This window comes from Aythya marila (genome assembly GCF_965140915.1).
Source record: "Aythya marila genome assembly, chromosome: 1".
NCBI lineage: Eukaryota > Metazoa > Chordata > Aves > Anseriformes > Anatidae > Aythya > Aythya marila.
In genome coordinates this window covers 126,243,740-126,263,092 of record NC_139042.1, presented here as the reverse complement: position 1 = coordinate 126,263,092, position 19,353 = coordinate 126,243,740, and the positions used below count along the sequence as shown (strand labels likewise).

Below are 19,353 nucleotides of genomic sequence, written 5' to 3'. Positions count from 1 at the left end.
TAAGGAGAAACAACTTTCTCTCTTCTAAACTAAAATGACAGCACAGGACTTGTTTTGCTGTATACGATTGAGAACAAGGGAGAGCACGGATAACAGGACAACTCACTGAATCTGAGAATGACAAATGGATAAGGTGTAACTTGGCTGGCAGGCAGTGGCTGACATCCTTCATGGCCTAACATGAAGTGTCACACAAATTAGCAACATAGGATTAAACTGATGAACATTTGTACCTTACCGTGGGCTTCAAGAGTGCTTGCAACATCAACAGCAAAGCACAATTCATATAAACTGATCATTTTCCCCTTATTATGCACCATTATCTTTTATAATGCACCAAGCAGAGGTACTACAAGCTGATCTCTTGTATTAGTTTTAAATTAGTATAAGCTACATCTTAGCTGTGCTGCTCTCTGCCCACCTTCTAACGGCTTTATGTACAATCTTTGTTATCTATAGCAAGTCTTTACATAAACCTATTCATAAACATAACAAATTGCAGACAATCATTAGCCAGGCATCACCTCCTACAAGTCTGTTCCAGAGTCCCGCTGCAATTTGTTGGTTTGGGACATTTTATTGATCAGGCAATAAAATGCTATTTTAGATACTCTTTGATACTTGTTATATATGGAGTGGTAATTCGTGTCCAGAAAATGGTTGATGTTAATAAAGAAGGGGGAGATTTGGGAGTGTGGCCATGGGGGTTGGAAAGCCCCGTGGATGAGATAACATTAGACTCTTAACGACGAGGCCATCAGGAACATAAAAGAGTTTAGAGGGAACAAAGAAGGGTGATTCAGGAGACTCCATGCAGTCTCCGGTTTCTTGTTCTCCAGCCACTGAGGCATGGAAGTTTCTGGTTGTTTGCTGTTGTTGTTATAGGCAAAGTTGTTCGACCAATGAAAAGTTGGTTTGAAAAGAACTGCTGTGGGGAGAGGGGTATAAGAGGGGAGCCTGTCCTCAAGATAAAAAAAGCAACACGATGTGATGAAGTTGTCATCAATAAAGAAGCAGAAAGAAGGAATGAAAAGAACAGGCTAGCAGAACAGAGACCAGGACGGGGACAGACACTTTGATTGCCTCATGAAGATAGGTTCGGCCAGACTCAGCAAACTGCTCAGAGAAGCTCATACAGAAAGTTGCTGGAAACAGGCGCACTGCACTGGAGCTAGAGAGAAGCTCGAGCTGAGAGAAGTGGACCCGTGCACACAACTGCCCCTTGCTGGTAAGCAGTTGCACATTATGGGGAATCATATGTCCTTAGGAACAAAGACTGTCCTGGTAACCTTACAGCTTATTCTCCTTATTAACAATTGGACAGTTTATGAGCCTGAAATATGGGACCAAACTGAGGTCAAGGGGTGGCACTCTGCAACTAAAAACGACAAGGTTGCAGTGGGATTGCTCGGCACCTGGCAAGCAGTCTCTGAGACCTTAAAGAGCCATGTGGGACCACAGTCAGAAACGTGTGGCTTGCCAGATAGTGAGAGAGCTGCGGGCTCCCTTACTGATACGACTGCTACGCCACCGGCCCCTCTGCTGCTACAGCCATCGCAGGCCTTTGCTCTTCCGCCCCCTGGTGACCTGGACGTGCCTTTTGACCTTGAAAAGAAGATGGATATATTTTTCTTCAATCGGGGAAGAACGGGATACAAAAGGCCCGAAGACCAAGTTGCTTGACAACTTAAAGTGAGACGTATTGTTCAAAAGAAACGGAAAATGGAGACTTGTTTGTAAGTAAGAAAAGGAATGGAAAGTGGAGACTGTTAAGTCATGGAACTTAAAGGATTGTTTGTTACCATTTCTGATTGTACGTATGCATAGGCATACTCGCGTTTAGTATGTAAAGCAATGTTCTGTATATTTAGAATGTTTGATGTTCGTGTGTGTGTGTTGGTGGAGCGTAGACTCCCCGCACACCCAGCGCTGTTTACTTGCCTTTTATACCTTTTCTTATACCTTATTTCTTCTATAAATATTACTAAATTCAGATTGAGTTGAGACTTCATTTATAATAGACCCCCCTCCCTTTTTACTATTTAGCACTTTCTTAGACTCGATTCTAGCATATTGGGCAACTGTGGTTAATTTGGCACCATTTCTACACACCAGCTTTTAAACGCAGGAACATGAAGTATTCAACATACTGCTCAAGCAATACTGGTACCAAACAGAAACTGCATTGCCCAACAAGAACACTTAGCACTGTGAAGACACATTAGCCATGTTATAAATGAAGTCTCAACTCAATCTGAATTTAGTAATATTTATAAAAGGTATAAAAGCTATAAAAGGTAAAAAAGGCAAGTAAACAGCGCTGGGTGTGCAGGGAGTCTACGCTCCACCAACACGCACACACAAACATCAAATATTCTAAATATACAGAACATTTTTTTACATACTAAACCCAAGTATGCCCTATACATACACGTACATACAATCACGAAAGGTAACAAACAATCCTTTAAGTTCCATGACTTAACAGTCTCCACTTTCCATTCCTTTTCTTGATTACAAACAAGTCTCCATCTTCCATTCCTTTTGAACAATATGTCTCACTTTAAGTTGTCAAGCAACTTGGTCTTCAGGCCTTCAAAGAAAAACATACCCATCTCCTTTTCAAGGCCAATAGGCCTGGGTCAAAAGGCACGTCCAGGTCACCAGGGGGCGGAACAGCAAAGGCCTTCGATGGCTGTAGCAGCAGAGGGGCCGATGGTGCATCAGTCAGATCAATAAAGGAGCCCGCAGCTCCCTCACTATCTGGCAAGCCACACGTTTCTGACTGTGGTCCCACACGGCTCTTTAAGGTCTCAGAGACTGCTCGCCGGGTGCCAAGCAATCCCACTGCAACCTTGTCATTTTTAGTTGCAGAGTGCCACCCCTTGACCTCAGTTTGGTCCCATATTTCAGGCTCATAAACTGTCCAATTGTTAATAAGGAGAATAAGCTGTAAGGTTACCAGGACAGTCTTTGTTCCTAAGGACATATGATTCCCCATAATGTGCAACTGCTTACCAGCGAGGGGCAGTTGTGTGCACAGGTCCGCTTCTCTCAGCTCAAGCTTCTCTCCAGCACCGCCTGTTTCCAGCAACTTTCTGTATGAGCTTCTCTGAGCAGTTTGCTGAGTCTGGCCGAACCTATCTTCATGAGGCAATCAAAGTGTCTGTCCCCGTCCTGGTCTCTGTTCTGCTAGCCTGTTCTTTTCATTCCTTCTTTCTGCTTCTTTATTGATGACAACTTCATCACATCGTGTTGCTTTTTTTATCTTGAGGACAGGCTCCCCTCTTATACCCCTCTCCCCACAGCAGTTCTTTTCAAACCAACTTTTCATTGGTCGAACAACTTTGCCTATAACAACAACAGCAAACAACCAGAAACTTCCATGCCTCAGTGGCTGGAGAACAAGAAACCGGAGACTGCATGGAGTCTCCTGAATCAGCCTTCTTTGTTCCCTCCAAACTCTTTTATGTTCCTGATGGCCTCGTCGTTAAGAGTCTAATGTTATCTCATCCACGGGGCTTTCCAACCCCCATGGCCACACTCCCAAATCTCCCCCTTCTTTATTAACATCAACCATTTTCTGGACACGAATTACCACTCCATATATAACAGCCGGAGGATGGATGGGAAAGTGCCTCCACGTTTTTGCTGCCCCCACTAAGACCTGTTGGGCCAGAAGCAGCTCAGATGCTTTTCTCCGTGCACCCCAGCAGATCTCAGTCTGGTTTATGGCACGCACAGCACCAGCTCGGTACCTGCTGCAGATTTAACCTGCAAACTCATCCATGGGGAACTGCGATCAGCATCTAGAAGCTTCTAGACCAACTGCATCCAGAAACTGTTTCTTTCCCTCTCACCCTTCCTCATCCTTGGTCACCCTAGGTTTTAAGCTGCTACAACGCGTTCCTGCCCGGGGCTGGAGGGCACGCTTTTGAGGGGAAATCTGCGGATTTTGCGCTTTGTATCCCCCTGGGGGACTGCCCGGGGGCCGGCAGGGGCCGCTGCGCTGCTCGCCTGGCGCCCGTGGGCGAGCGGGGAAGGAAAGTTCAGGAAGGGCCGGGAAGGTGCCGCGGGGAGGCGCCGCCGACGGGGGAGGCAGACGCGTGTCGCTGCCCAGCGGGGCCGGGCACGGCCCCAGCCCGCCTCGATCCCCCCGCAGGCGGCCGAGAGCCCGGTGCCGGGCGCTGCCTGGCGGCGCCAGCCCCTCTCCCCGCAGCCCCTCTCCCCGCCGCGCACTTTCACCCCGGCCCCTGGCGCCCCGGCGCGGCGAGCGCGCTGCGGCAGCCTCTAGAAACTTCTCGGTCCCTCCCTCTCCCCCTCCCCTTCCTCCTCCTCCTCCTCCTCCTCCTCCTCCCGCTGACCCGGGGCCGGCGCTGCGGCGAAGGCAGGAGGGAGGAGAGGCGCGGCGAGCGGAGCCCGCGGCGCAGCGCGGAGCCAGATCTGGTCCCGGTCCCGGTGTAGCGCAGCGGTGGCAGCAGCAGCAGCAGCAGCGAGCGGGATGACGGCGGAGGAGATGAAAGCGGACGGGGCCCCCCTGGAGGGGGTGGACATCACGCTGAAGCGGGATGAGGGCGTCCTCAAGGTACCCGCCGGCTGCGGCGCGGTCCCCTCGGGGGTCGGGGGGGGGGGCACGCTCCGCGTCCCCGCGGGGCTCAGGGCAGCGGAGCCGGAGCTGAGCCGAGCCGAGCCGAGCCGTGCCCGCTGCTGCGGGGGCCCGTGGCCGTCCCGCCCCCAGCACGTGTTGCTGGCCGGGGGCTGAAGATGGAGCCCGGGCAGCGCCGCCATGTGCGTGCGGCGGCTGCAGGGCGCTGGCGGCCGGGGCGCTCCATCTTGCTGCGAGCGGCTCCGGCAGCCCGAGATGGCGCCTTGGGGGCCCGCAGGAGCCGGGCTCGGCGGCAGGAGCCCCTCGGGGAGGCTCCCCGGGCTGGGCGAGCTGCCGGTGGTCGTGCCCCCCCCCCCCCCCCCCCCGGTGTTCCCTTCTCGCCCCGGTGCCCGCACGGCGGGTGGTTGGTGCGGGTGGGTGGCGGAGTTGACACCGTCAAGGGGAGTTGCGCGAGCGGCCTCCTCCTGCATCGAACATTTCCAATTTCCATATCTCTAGAAACTTCTCCCGTCTCTCGTAAAAACTTGCCGCAGCAAGGGCTGGAAGCCGTCTTTAATCGCGGCGAGATCGGAGCCGTGGCGTTAGGGGAGATGACAAGGAGCAGGACAGCGAAGACAAAATTCTCTTTTTAGCCTCCAGAGCCTTTTGGTGTAGGTCCTGTGTTTGTCATGGTGACGGTTTCAGGAAGGATGCTGGGGACCTCACTGAAAAATGGTTGGTTTTATCCCCTTTCACATGTTTCTCACCGATATGCTCTGCTTAGAGCTCCAGGATTTTGCCTGTGTCACGGTATAACGATGGAGTTCCCATATATCATACACACAGCTCCCAGGGAGCTGCCTGGAGCTCTCTTGCATCTTGACTGCTTGAACACAGTACAAGGCAGCAAGTATCCATCCACTATAGATGCAAATATAGATGCGAGTATCCATCTGCAGTACCCACCTTTTGATGGAGGAGCAGGCGATGCTAAAAAAAAAAACACCACAGGAGTGGGATTATGAACTTTTAAGGCAGAAGATTGTAGACACCATGAAATCTAGCTTCCACAGACTTCATTTTTGTAGTGATTGCAGGATACACCTATTAAAACCAAGGAGTCTAAATCTGAACCTAATCTACACCGATTTTGTACTGGTATCATTGCACTGATTCCAGGAGAGGTTTTTTTTACATTTCTTCATTAGCTTCGTATCAGAACAGTATCCAGAGGTTTTCACCTGGTGTTACTGCATGCATTTGCACTATTTATAGCGTCAGCATTTAAGCACAGAAAAAAAAATATTTGCAATGACAATACGAACAGAAAAATCAGGTTCCTACATCTGCAAGGGAAAAGTAAATGCTATTGAGAATAGGGCTGCCATACTTACGAGAAATCAATTTTGAGTCTCCTGAAAATGAATTAAATGGAAAATATCAATGTTGTATAAATACTGAAAATGAGATAATCGGTGTTTGATGTTGTATAACCTGATACGACACTTTTGAGAAGCTGACATTTGGAAATGCTTAGTAAATTTTCCAGTAAACGCAGTTACTCTTCCAAAGTGATTTCAGATTCATTGCTTTAAAGCTGCTAGACAAGTCTGTGCATGATGTAGTTCAGGTTGGTTACTAGATTCATGTTGTTTTCATATACCTGTTTTCAATTCTCCGTTAAAGAGATCGCTTAAATTTTTGCTTTCTTTGGGAGGAAAGAAGATCAGTAGATCTCATTTTATCTCTGATGCTCGTAACTGCTGCACCACAGAAGTGGTGGAGGATAAGGGCAGGATGTGCAGAGTGAGGTCAAGGCATCTCTCTCTGTTCACAGTGTTCCCTCCCTAGGAAACTGAGCAGGTAGTATTCCCCTCCTTCCCCCCCCCCCCCCGGTGAGCTTTGCATAACTGTCAGGTTTAACTGGAGTAATTTCAGATTACCTATTGGAATAGACCTCGTACGAGAGGAATCAGGATGTTTTCTTGTTTGTGTTTTGCCTAGAGCACTGAACTTCTTGGTAATGATACAGTAGTGGCAAAGAAAATACTAGAATAAAACAGACCAAAAAAAAAAAAACCCGCTCGGTGGTTTTTCTGAGTAAGTTTAAAAATCATACGTAATATTGTCAAGGAAGTTTAAATGACATTGGCAACTATAGGTGGAGAGATTTGTTAAGCTGGTGCCAACTGTTGCCAGTTAAAATTGTTGTATCACAGCACAGCCATCTTGAGGTTCCTGCATTTAAAACACTATTAGTCTGTAGACACTCTAGTTGGTCAGTTCCTTTCCTGATAACTGAAACAAACCTGCAAATCCCTTATTGGCTGAAGATAGTAATGCACATACCTTGAGTAAACGGAATTAATGTCCAATAGGCAGGTGTAGTATTCATCATCTTAGTGTTGCTTACTGTTTTTTTTCAGGTTGTCAAGAGGGAAGGCAGTGGGACAGAGTCGCCGATGATAGGTGATAAAGTGACCGTCCATTATACAGGATGGCTCCTCGATGGCACAAAATTTGACTCCAGTCTGGACAGGAGAGACAAATTTTCATTCGATTTGGGGAAAGGTAATATTTTATGTTTGGTTTTAACCTTGGTAGCATTGAGATGGAGTTCCCTTGCGTGTGTGGTTCATTCCCATATTAAAGTTACTATTTAAACGTGTTTCCAGAGCTGTTTTAAGTTTATTTACTTAAAACAGCACAATCAGAACTTTGAAATCTTTCTGAATGTGCATGCTGTATACCTGCCTGCTGAAGAATTCATGGAGCCTCAGACAAAGCCCTTTAGGGGAAACACTCACCTGATGGGAATTCACCCTGAAGCAGAGTGATAAGGGGTAGTTAAATAACATTTTGTTGATTTTTTTTTTTCTTTTTTTTCTTTTGCAAACTGCTTTTGCAAACAACTCAAATTCAAGAGTACTTAATTGTGACCAGATACTGGGGCAGGGTGCACAGATACTGGGGCAGGGTGCACAGGGGCAACTGTCAGCTGCAGCTGAAGAATGATGAAATGTACTCCTTCTTTCCCTAAATTCCCAAATTAACCCAAATCTGAATGTTGAAGTAAATCCTGTCATAATCAAAAGCCTTCATTTTTTGAACGTAAAAATCCAGACATCCTTGTTCAGCAAATCTTACTACTCAATCTGTGTTTTTTCACTAGCAGTTATCTACTTGCTGCTCTTTTATTTTGGAGATCAATTCTGCAGTGTCCTGAAATCTGGGATGATACCAAGTTTACTCAAATAATCGGGTCTGATTGAGTTTAAAGGAGGCAGGAGTAGGAGAGCTTGAATAAGAGGATTTTGTTACTTGAGATTACAGCTTCTGTTCCCTTTTCTCGTTAGAAGGGATACTATGCCTCCCCCCCCCCTTCTGTTACAAGTGCATGTAACTTTTAGTTACCACTTTTGCTGGTCTTTGCCAACTGATAAAGTACAGAGAGAAAAGGCTGTTGTTTTGTGTTGTTTTCAAAATACAAGCAACCAATCTCTCACCCTAAGACCTTCTGCTCCAAAGAGTTTATTGTTATTTTCTCCACACTTGAGATTGTGCCAGGCTCTTCAGGAATAGTCTGTGTCTAGATAACTTGTATTCTCTGTGGGCAAGGAAGCAAGGGGAGGAAAAGAATCACTATATCTAGAATGAAGAAATGTACACAAATTTGAGTGCCCAAGTAACTTTGTAACTTGATTGCAGTTAAAACTGACATATGTAAAGCAGAATGGGCACGAGTCTTTTAGTAGTTCTGCTCTGTCTTAGTTTTTGTATACTAAAAGTGATAATGCTCGATTTCAGAGTTGATGATGTCTTTCATGTGTGCCTAGCAATCACGACTGAAATTTGACTTCTACAGGTGAGGTGATCAAAGCATGGGACATTGCTGTGGCAACTATGAAGGTTGGCGAAATTTGTAGGATTACTTGTAAACCAGAATACGCCTATGGCTCAGCTGGGAGCCCACCAAAGATACCTCCCAACGCTACGCTGATCTTTGAGGTGAGATACAGACGCTAAAACTGTACACTCAAAGAACAAATGAAAGTCATATTTCACTGTAGAAATTGTGTGATGTAGTATCTTTTTAAATAGGAGGGTTAGGCACTTAAAATCTGTGAAGGTCACTCATTCTTTAGTCTTTCTCTTACATTGTTTAAAAATAAATTTAATAAATAAAGCAATGCCAGCATGGTTCCTTTGCAAGTGCCATCATTGCACCAAAATTGTGTACAAATTGTCCTACAAAGAAAGCACTTTTTTTTTTTTTTTTGTACATGGTTGCCTCTAAAACTGATGTTGAAAGATTTAGTAGCTGTCTCATCACTACATCAGTATTTGGAGACTGTCTCTTGGTTATGTCCTGAAATAATGGATGTCCTTTTTTCTTTTTAATTCATAATTCTGTAGAATATTGGCGCAGGGCTTGGTGGTTAAAAAAGAAATGGGAAAAACTGTAATGTTATCAGTGGCATGTTCTGAAGTGATCTAGCTTGCTTCAGACAGACTGAATAGAAAGACCAGAATTGTATTAGATATCTATCAAAATGGTAGCTGGAAATACTCCTTGTGCAGATGAATATTCAATTTCTTTTACATTCCGTGTATCTTTAGTTCAGTGTCATGAATCTCAACAGCAATAGCTTTGAATTTCCTTTTTTTGTTGTTGTTCAAACAAGGTACTTAGTATAAACAATGCTGAATAGACTGGCTTGCTCTTTTTGTCGTTTTTACTACTGTTTTACTCAAAGATGGGATAACAAAACATCTTCTTAATTTTGTAGCTGTTAGACAAAGTTTCTTTTGTGACTAGATGTGTTTTTTCTGTCTTGTCTTGGTACTCCCACTTCAAACTGTGATTTTCATTAGAGACTTGAAAGACCATTTGAAGAAGTTTCAGGCTGGTTAGTCAATTGCATTAAAACCAGCTTTTAAAAATTCTAAACAATTTGTTGCAGCAGCAATTCTAGATAAAAGGTAGAGGACAGATCATGTTTCTGTTGTAAACAAGGTATTTTACAAATATATTTATTTCCAGTGACTAAAGAGTTTGGTCATCCTGGCTTCTTCTTTGTCTTTTTTTTGGAGTTTTGTTTTTTTTTTTTTTTCCCCTGAATGATCATAGAATCATAGAATGGTTTGGTTTGGAAGGGACCTTACAGATCATCTAATTACAACCACACTGCCACGGGCAGGGACACCTCCCACTAGATCAAGTTGCTCAAAGCCCCATCCAACCTGGCTTTGAACACTTTGAACACATCCATTTACAACCTTTCTGGGCAACCTGTTCCAGTGCCTCACCATACTTACAGTAAAGAATTTCTTCCTTATATCTAATCTAAATCTCCCCTTTTTTAGTTTAAAGCCATTATCCCTTGTACTATCAGAGCAGTCCCTGACAGAGTCCCTCTCCTGGTATCTTATAGGCCCTCTTTAGATATTGGTGGAAGGCTGCTATAAGGTGTCCCTGGGGCCTTCTCTTCTCCAGGATGAACAACCCCAGCTCCCTCAGCCTGTCCTCATAGGAGAGGTGCTCCAGCACTCTGATCATCCTTGTGGCTCTCCTCAGGACATGCTCTAATACCTCCATGTCCTTCTTGTGCTGGGGGCCCCAGAGCTGAAGACAGTACTCCAGGTGGGGTCTCACAAGAGAAGGATAAAGTGGGAGAATCACATCCCTTGACCTGCTGGCCATGCTTCTTTTTGATGTAGCCCAGGATATGGTTGGCTTTCTGGGATACAACAGCACATTGCTTCTCGTCAAGCAACACCCCGAGGTCCTTCTCAGACCTATTCTCAATCCGTTTTCTGCCCAGCCTGTATTTGTGCTGGGGTTGTCCCAGCCCAAATGCAGGACCTTGCACTTGGCCTTGTTGAACTCCATGAGGTTCATGCAGGCCCTCATCTTAAGTCTGTCCAGGTCCCTCTCCGGATGGCATCTGTTCACTCCAGTGTGTGGACTGCACCTCACAACTTGGTGTCCTCAGCAAGCTTGCTGAGGGTGCACTCCATCCCATTGTCCATATTGCTGACAAAGATACTAAATAATGCTAGTCCCAAACCAACCCCTGAGGAACAGCGCTTGTTACTGTTCTCTACTTTGATAATGAGCTGTTGACTGCAACTCTTTGAGTGTGACAATCCAAGCAAATCAATTGTGAACTCATAATACATAATGATAAGGCAAGTCTAGAGGGGAGAATGCAAGAGAAATAAAACAAGAACAGTAGCTATGTTCAGTCATGCAGGAAAGAATGATACAGAAGTCTCGAAACTACTGTCCTTTGGACAACTCTTAAAGAAGCCAAGAATTTATTTTTTTTTTCAGTAGTCCCTAAGTATTGTGGTTCATGTAAGTATAACTTAAAAGCCATTCTCACAGTTATTTGAATTAAAGGATCTAATTTGTACTGTTGGGAGATCAAAGTTGTTGGAGGAAAAAAAAAAAGCCATAAAAGCCTGAATTATCATCTGTAACTCATCTGTTGGTTTCCATTCACTATCTACTAAATACAGCATCTTTATAGTCTTGGCTATCTAATATCTTACAGGATGTTAACTAAGACATTGGCTGTCTGAACAGCTATAGTTTCAAAGAACTCTGGAGTACAAATTCCATGGGTTACTGAGTTGACGTGATGAGAACAAATGCAAGACTTTTCTTCCCTACACAGATAGAGCTGTTTGAGTTTAAGGGGGAGGACCTCACTGATGATGAAGACGGTGGCATCATCCGAAGAATCCGTAAGAAAGGAGAAGGCTACTCCAAGCCCAATGAGGGTGCTATTGTAGAGAGTAAGTATATTATACAAATAGTACATAGCTTTATGTGTGAGAAGGCAGAACTTTTTTCCTTACCTACAACTTCTTTGTCCTTAGAGAGAGGAATACCTAGCTTATCTCCTTTACCAAGTGACATAACTTAGGGTAAGCTTTCATTCTTTTATTTCTAGAGAGGTTTACATTTTCAAGGAGTAACTATGTTCTTCAGAGACACTGAATCTGATAAAGTGCTGATCTGATAACAAAAGTTAAATGATTCTAATAAAGTAATTCTATTTGCAGAGGAACAAGAGAGGAGATTAGTTCTTGCATTTGTTGTGGGAGTAGAAAAAAAATCCAACACAACCTGGATGAATGATGAGGGGGGAGGGTTTATTAACTTCAGCAACAGAAGTTGTATTTGCTACCAATAGCTAACTATACATCTGTAACGCTTAGAAAAGACTGGTTAGGAGGAGGCTTTGGCATAACCTGTATTACATGTGCTACCTACCCCTTACCATGCACAGTTAACTTCTGATTTGTCTCTGGGTTGTTCTGTTTTTTGTTGACAGTCCAGTTTGAAGGCCGATATGGAGATCGTGTTTTTGACAAGCGGGAGCTGCAGTTTGAGATTGGAGAAGGTGATAATTATGATCTTCCTCATGGTCTGGAGAAAGCAATACAGAAAATGGAGAAATCTGAGGAATCTATTTTCTATCTCAAATCCAAGTAAGCTGTTCCTGATCTTCTGATACTTGAAGGCTTATTCCTAACATCTGGCAGGGATGATGTATGCTGTTGCAATGTTCTTCAGATCTTCTCAGTTCTGTAGTACAAACTTCGTCAGACCTGAAAATTGGATGTATGGAAAGTACAAAGCTAAGGTTACTTAGCCACTAGGTTATGAAGTAGTAGCATTAAAAATGAAATTGACTTAAGTGTCTATAGTGTTGATCCTAGTGAGTATTAAAACAGATACTGTTGCTTTCTTTAACTGACATTCTTGTGTCCCTTCTTAATGAAACTACTTACTGTACAGAAGTGCATATAAAGATACCTGGATTAAAGAACAGCCTCAGAATAGGAAAAGATCTGATAAGCCCTCCAAGCAGCCCTATGCGATATGTAGTGAGATGTTAAGAGTATCTTTGCTGTTATAAAATGCTCAATGGTATTCTTAAGCAGATTGGAAAAACAGGCTCAAGATTTCTGTGAGGCACGAGATTTCATAAGGCAAATTTATATCCAAACCTTTGATCATCACAGTTGTTCTTGGTTTCAGAGAGCCCTAACTCGGAGGTATGAGTGCATAATGTTGTAATAGTAAATGTTCTTAAAAACAGAATTTTCCCCTTACAGTGTGAACACATTTAAAATAAGTGGAGTTTGCACTGATTATTTCCACCAACTCTAACTTATTTGTTTTTATTTTAAGCTTTTTTAACTGGAGTTGAATCTGGAAGAAAAAAAGCAAAGCAGTCTTATCTTGAGGGTTTTCCTGCTAGTATGCAGTTTCTTAATGGAGTTTCAGGGCAGAAAGGCCTTTCTACAGGCATTTATTGTTAATCAACAGATTTATGCTATCTTAAGTGTACAGCTATTTACTTAATCTGTGCATTGCTGTTTTTGCTTTTCTGAGAATAGTTAGAATAGAATACAGATGTTCTGAAGAAAATAACCAGTCTTGGACTATGAATATAAAGCAGGATGTGTATAATTTCAAAGTATATGTGTTTTTTTTTTTTTACTTGCTGATCTTGATTTCCCTTCACATAAACAACAGCAAGCTCAAAAAAAGGGGAAAAAAGCATTTAATAGACAAATGAATCCCTTTTTTTTCCAACTCTCCCCTATCTTGTGCTTGCTAATCTTGGAAAAGTATCTGGAATTGTTTGAGCCTTTGTCTTGCAATAATGCTATGTAGGCAGACTTGCATGTTGTTTGTTTGTTTGTTTTGCCTCAAGCTTCCTGTGTAAGAGATCATGGTTGTTTGGATAGTTTTTCAACTTTCCCCCCTCCCCCAATCTTTCAGCTATGGTTTTGGAAGTGCTGGGAAGGAGAAATTTCAGATCCCTCCAGATGCAGAACTACAGTATGAAGTGAAACTCAAGAGCTTTGAAAAGGTGGGAATAGGAGATGAAGTTCCAAACAGACTGGGAGGAGGGGAGGGGGAAGAAGTGTGGGTGCAGCTTAAACGAGGACAATGGTGTCCTTGATCTTTTGACCTGAATTAAGGAAGTTGCTGTAGTAGGTGGTGATGAGACTTTGAGAGCTCTTGGGTTAAATTATCCTTACTGGATCCCTGTCTGTTGCTGTCAGTGTCTCTTATGCTCTAGAGCTCAGTTTCTAGTAGTAGTGTAAAACTGCTTTTTCCAAGTATATCTTTACTGTACTGTTGTTATGAATAGTGTAGCCATACATTTTCCCAAGAAATGACATTGCTGTCTTGAACTGTTCCTAATTGCATAGGCTAAGGAGTCTTGGGAAATGAATACAGAAGAGAAGCTGGAACAAAGCTGCATGGTGAAAGAGAGAGGCACTCAGTACTTCAAGGTAAATTACAAACCCCAAATAATAGTATCATTTCTTAGTCCATGTTATGAACTGGTAATGATGATCTACAGCTTCGGTCATTTTAGAGTGGTGTTGGTATTCTCTGTGTCGTTTTACAGGGAAGAATTAGAGGGGGGGGGAGAAGGTGTCTTTATTTATTTTTTTTTTTTTTAAAGGCTCCGAGTTGCAATGTCTGAATGCTTGCTGCTCTGTTCTGTTCTGTAGTTCTCTGTATCAGAGCTGTTTGTACCTAGAGATAACTTTGGGGCAAACATTGAGTAGTGGCAAGGTTACAGTATAAGCTCCTGCTGTGGGATGGTGCTGTGAATGAACTTCGACTTGGGTAGAGATATGTGGAGAAGCAGTGTTTCAACCAATTTGATGAGCAGAAGGCAGACTTCATGATGATTTTTATTGTGTGGTGTTAGTTGTACTGTTTTGAAAAAGGCCCATCTTGTTTTGTATCAGAAGTTGAACACAAGGTGGTAGTTGAGAATAAAGTATCAATGCTGGCCAATGTGCACAGCTTTAGTGGGGAAACCAGTAGGTGGTATGATTCCTTAAGATTTACTGTTCTATGCAGTAGTGATATACTCCTTCTGTCATAGTATACTTTTGATGATAGAAGTTGTTCTGATTAGTCTGTAGTATTTCAGATGTATTGCTTCAGGTAAGCAGAAGAGGCAAAGGGGAGGTGAAAGTTACTGTGATGAGCTGTGTGGAAAATTAAATTGTCTTGTTTACAGGAGGGGAAATACAAACGGGCAGCATTACAGTATAAGAAGATTGTGTCATGGCTGGAGCATGAATCAGGACTCTCTGAGGAGGAGGATACAAAAGCCAAGAGCTTGAGGCTTGCTGCCCACCTTAATCTAGCTATGTGCCATCTCAAACTGAAGGAGTACTCCCAGGCTTTGGAGAACTGCAACAAGGTAGTAGGATTTATTCATTCTTACTATGCTCAAGTGGTCTGACAATTTATCTCTTGCTTTAATAATTGAGGAATGTCAAGCCATGTGGCATCTGAACTTTATCATCAGCTGGCAGGTGGGTAGTAGCAAACACACAACGAAAATACCCAACACCTTAAGATCGTAGTGGTATTTGGAATATCTTTTACTAACTCGCTGATACATTTAACTAAGAATATTTGAGCATTCAGAAATTAGAAACAGGAAGACATGGTCATACAATGGCTTGGGTTGGAAGGGACCTCAAAGATCATCTAGTTCCAACCTCCCTTCCGTAGGCAGGGGCGCCACCGCTAGATCAGGTTGGTCAGGACCTCATCTAAGCAGATCTTGAACACCTTCAGGGATGGGGCATCCACAACCTCTCAGGACAACCCATTCCAGTGCCTCACCACCCTCTGAGTGAAGAATTTCCTTCTAAATCTTCCCTCTTTTAGTTTAAAACCATTCTACCTTGTCCTGTCATTTTCTGATTGAGCAAAGAGTCTCTCTCCATCTTTTTAATCAGTTCCCTTTAAGTAATGAAAGGTTACAAGGTCACCCTGGAGCCTTCTCTTCTCCAGGCTGAACATCCCCAGCTCTCTCAGCCATTCTTCACAGGAGAGGTACTCTGGCCGCTTGATGATCTTTGTGGCCCTCCTCTTGACCTGCTCTAACAGCTCCACATCCTTCTTGTGCTGGGTGTTCCACACCTGGATGCAATATTCCAAATGGGGCCTCACCAGGGCTGAGGAGAGGGGGACAATTTACTCCTTTGACCCGCTGGCCACTCCTCTTTTGATGCAGCCCAAGATGCAGTTGGCCTTCTGGGCTACGAGCATATGCTGCCAGCTCATGTTGAGCTTTTTGTCCACCAAAGTGGATGAAAGAAGATAGTAATGTTGGCAAAAGTCCAACAAAGAGCTGGGATAGAGCCAGGACTAACTCTCAGACTTGATGGTTCTCTGTCAGGTGGCCTACTATATCTTTTTCTACTTAAATGGAATCAAATACATTAGAATTATTAGTAAGTCCGACAAGACTGAAAATCAGAAGGTTCAGTTTGTAGCAGTTAGTGATATTCTGACTGCATGTTAGTTAAAAAAAATAATAATTTTTCTTCCTTTTTTAAATGCAGGCACTTGAATTGGATAGCAGCAATGAAAAAGGCCTCTTCCGACGTGGAGAAGCCCACTTGGCTGTCAATGACTTTGAGTTGGCCCGGGGAGATTTCCAGAAGGTGATACAACTCTATCCGAGTAACAAAGCTGCCAAAGTGCAACTAGTAACTTGTCAGCAAAAAATACGCGAGCAGCATGAGAAAGAGAAGAAGATGTATGCCAACATGTTCCAAAGGCTTGCAGACAAAGACTTAAAGGTAAGTAACACTGCTCCAGAAGACCACAAGAGGTGATGTCATATATTAGACAACAAATAGAGTTTTGGGTATTCAGCTTACTTCTCCCACTCACTTCTCATATGAGTGGGAAAGCACTCAAGTAGGTGCCTCTGGGGAAAAATAATGGAGCAGGCAACACTCAGAATGAATTAAGCCTTCTTGTTTGAACAAGACAACTATCAGTACCAAGGATATGACAGAAAATGTTTTTAGTTAGTTCAACTGATTTTGAAATAGCAGTGATGATCAGAAAGCAGTTGAAGTTGGTGAAGTGAGAACATGGTAACATCTAAGAACTGGGGAAAAGAAAAAAAAAAAAAGCCTTTTTTCCTTGAACTGTCATCTCTGAAGAATAGTCTATTCTGGTGTCAACATGGCCAATCTACTGAAACTTTATGCCTGTCATACAGGTAGTGCTGAGAAAAACCTTGATTTTTTTTGTTGTTGTTGTTTTTGTTTTCAAAGAGTAGCAGTATTTTTCTGGATTTGGTTCTTCTTCTCATGGAGAAGCATAAACAAACACAAAAATGCAGACATCCCCCCTGATTCTGTCATTGTCTGTGAACAGGGTAGTTACATACCTGGCAGCCTCATGTCAGCAATGGCCCTTGCCTGCTGGATCTTGGGAAGAAGCTATTTTGTCCTTTTAGATACTGACACATATACCCATCCATTGTCTTTATTTATTCATTTATATTAAAAATCTCAGCAAGATAAAGATACAGCAACCAAACTAAAATTACCTCACTTGTAGGAATCTTCACATGTGAAACTGCAAGTTTTAATTGCTAGCTGACTGGCTATGCTGTGCAGATTCCTTCCAGGTAGCACAGCTGCTAGGAGTCTAGTATCTTTCCCTAAGTGTGGTGTATTGCAAGATCTGCCATACATAGAAGATCACTGAAACAACTGATATCCAGTAAAAGTATGAAAGGGGCTGTTCTCATAATTTTAAAAATGTATGCCTCAGTCCCTAAGAAGGACAGCTGGTAGAGTCATTTTCACAAAAAGCAGATTCATGGTCTTCCCATTGCACATCACTGAAGATGCTGTAGAGAGACAGCATGCTTTCTTCCAATTCTCCCGTTTACTTTAGGAAAGAATCAACTTTGTTTATTCTGTTCAATACACTGTCAGATAGTATCAGGAATTGGCATGTGTTTGTGTATATATATATATTTTTAACAGAAGCCATCTGGCCTATTTCATATTTGTGATTTTGTATGAAAATGGATCTATGGAATATGGAACTGTAAACAAATGCCACTTAGTCCCTAGGTCAGTCTTGGTGATTTTCCTTGCAAGAAAATACATATTTCTGCAGCTTCATTGATGTCTTAGTCAAACTCCAACAGTAGGTATGGGAGAAGCTGAAGACTTCTAGAGAAGAGGGTTAGTTTATCTAATACCTTCTTACTCCTAAGAATGCAGTGTGTAGTATGGTTCTGAAATTCCTAACATCTAAACATCCAATACCTAAACAGTCCAAAACATCCAATATGTAAACAGTCTGCTAAAGTGTGACGGCCACTATTGCATCAGTAGTCCTTTCTATGTCCTATTGTAAAAACTGGTTTAGGGCCATCACTGTGTGGCTCTGCCTTCCACACCTTTTTAAGTGGACTGGAAGAGCAAGGAGAAGAGCACTTTTAGAGCAGACACTTTGTCAGATTAGATTTTTCTTCCAGGTAAGCTTGTAGAGGACATCCAAGTGACTTGTTGAGTTGAAGTTGCTTTTCATGAAACTAGCTGTCTGAAATATTTCTTCATAACCTGAGTTCAACTGTGCCTCTTACAAGCTGGGAGAGAAGGCAGGGCATGGGAATCACTGAAAGTGAATCACATTGAAACATAAGCAGGAGAAAGGAGTTCTCTGTAGAGGCTTCCTAAATAAATTTTGGTTTGTAGAAGAACCTTTTAAGAAAGTGTTACATGGCAAGCATGTAAATACCATATTATGAATCTTAACTACCTAATACTAGTATTACTTCTCAGACTGCTCTAAACTGCTTCTGGTTACTTTGATACAGGAAAAAACACAAAGAATTTTTCAGCTTCTCTTAGCTGAAGGTCTTAATATCGTAATTCAGTCTTGCAAGGAGTCTAGGTGTCCCTGTGATAGACATCAAATGGTGTTTGTGGTATTGTCTGCAAATTTAGCAATTTTGAATAATGGAGGCTTTTTTTGTCTCTGTTTAGTCAGCTACTACTCTTCAAACCACCCACACTGAAGATGCAGAAATGAAAGATGAGCAGAATGGAGTTGAAGATAAATCTGAAGTTGACACAGAAGCATAAAAACAAACCCTATTCCATTAGTTTTGTAAATGAAAGAATTTCCAGTGAATTAGACCTTTATTTTTCTACCTGGTTGGACAGTGGCTTCAGAGGAACAGAAGCTGAGGCCACTATGCCATAGTCAATTACAGCTTTGTATGTCTGTGAAAGAAGCTGAGTGGCAGCATAAATCTGGTTTAATCCTAGGGACTTTATTTATTCATGCGGCCTCTGTTACTGTTTGAGTTCTGTCTGGATTTACTCTGCTTGGTTTATTTGCATTTTGCCATTGTGTTTGTCTTTCTGGTTCCAGCTTACTTAAATTTAGGAAGCAGAATCTGGGATTAATTTCCTTGATTTTTTTTTTTTTTTTAATGACCTTTTCCAACAGTCCTCATGTGAGATTTGAGAACAAATTAGCACTCCCTGTTCTTCTGCCTTGGCATTGTCCCCATTCCCCCATTAAATGCTGTAACCTTCCTTGTATGCCTCCCCTCTGCAAATTACTGAAGGTGAAGACTGTGAAGTCACAGCTTAAGAAATAAAGCTTCGGTTAAACTTAAGAAAACAGAACTTTTATGGGTTTTTATTGGAATTTGCGCAGAATTAATTGAATTTATTGTTCTCTAGTCATTCAGCATTTTCTCATCCATGTAGCTGTACAGTAGTGACAGTATGTTTTCCTCTATTGTTATCATAAGTTTTCACAATGAATACAGAATCTGTTTGCAAATGAAAAAATGTTGCTGAAAATTGTACACAAAGCATGTCTGTAACCTATGCATATAAAGTTTATTTTCCTGTTTGTATCGCTA

General features: G+C 42.7%; 2 protein-coding genes across 3 annotated transcripts in view; one reads left to right on the top strand and one right to left on the bottom strand.

Moving 5' to 3' along the window:
• TCAF2 (TRPM8 channel associated factor 2) overlaps positions 1 to 4,497 on the bottom strand; it is a 24,120-nt gene extending 19,623 nt beyond the window's left edge. For both annotated transcript variants that reach the window (XM_082763942.1, XM_082763943.1), the window contains exon 1: positions 4,365 to 4,497. The gene's annotated coding sequence lies outside the window, so the exon portion shown is untranslated. The remainder of the gene's footprint in view (positions 1 to 4,364) is intronic.
• Positions 4,092 to 19,353, top strand: FKBP4 (FKBP prolyl isomerase 4). The gene is made up of 10 exons (XM_082763971.1): positions 4,092 to 4,585; positions 7,012 to 7,156; positions 8,451 to 8,593; positions 11,269 to 11,389; positions 11,932 to 12,088; positions 13,392 to 13,482; positions 13,829 to 13,912; positions 14,659 to 14,844; positions 16,001 to 16,240; positions 18,461 to 19,353. Exons 1-10 carry the CDS (start codon positions 4,502 to 4,504, stop codon positions 18,557 to 18,559), a joined length of 1,350 nt encoding a protein of 449 aa, XP_082620097.1. The 5' UTR covers positions 4,092 to 4,501; the 3' UTR covers positions 18,560 to 19,353.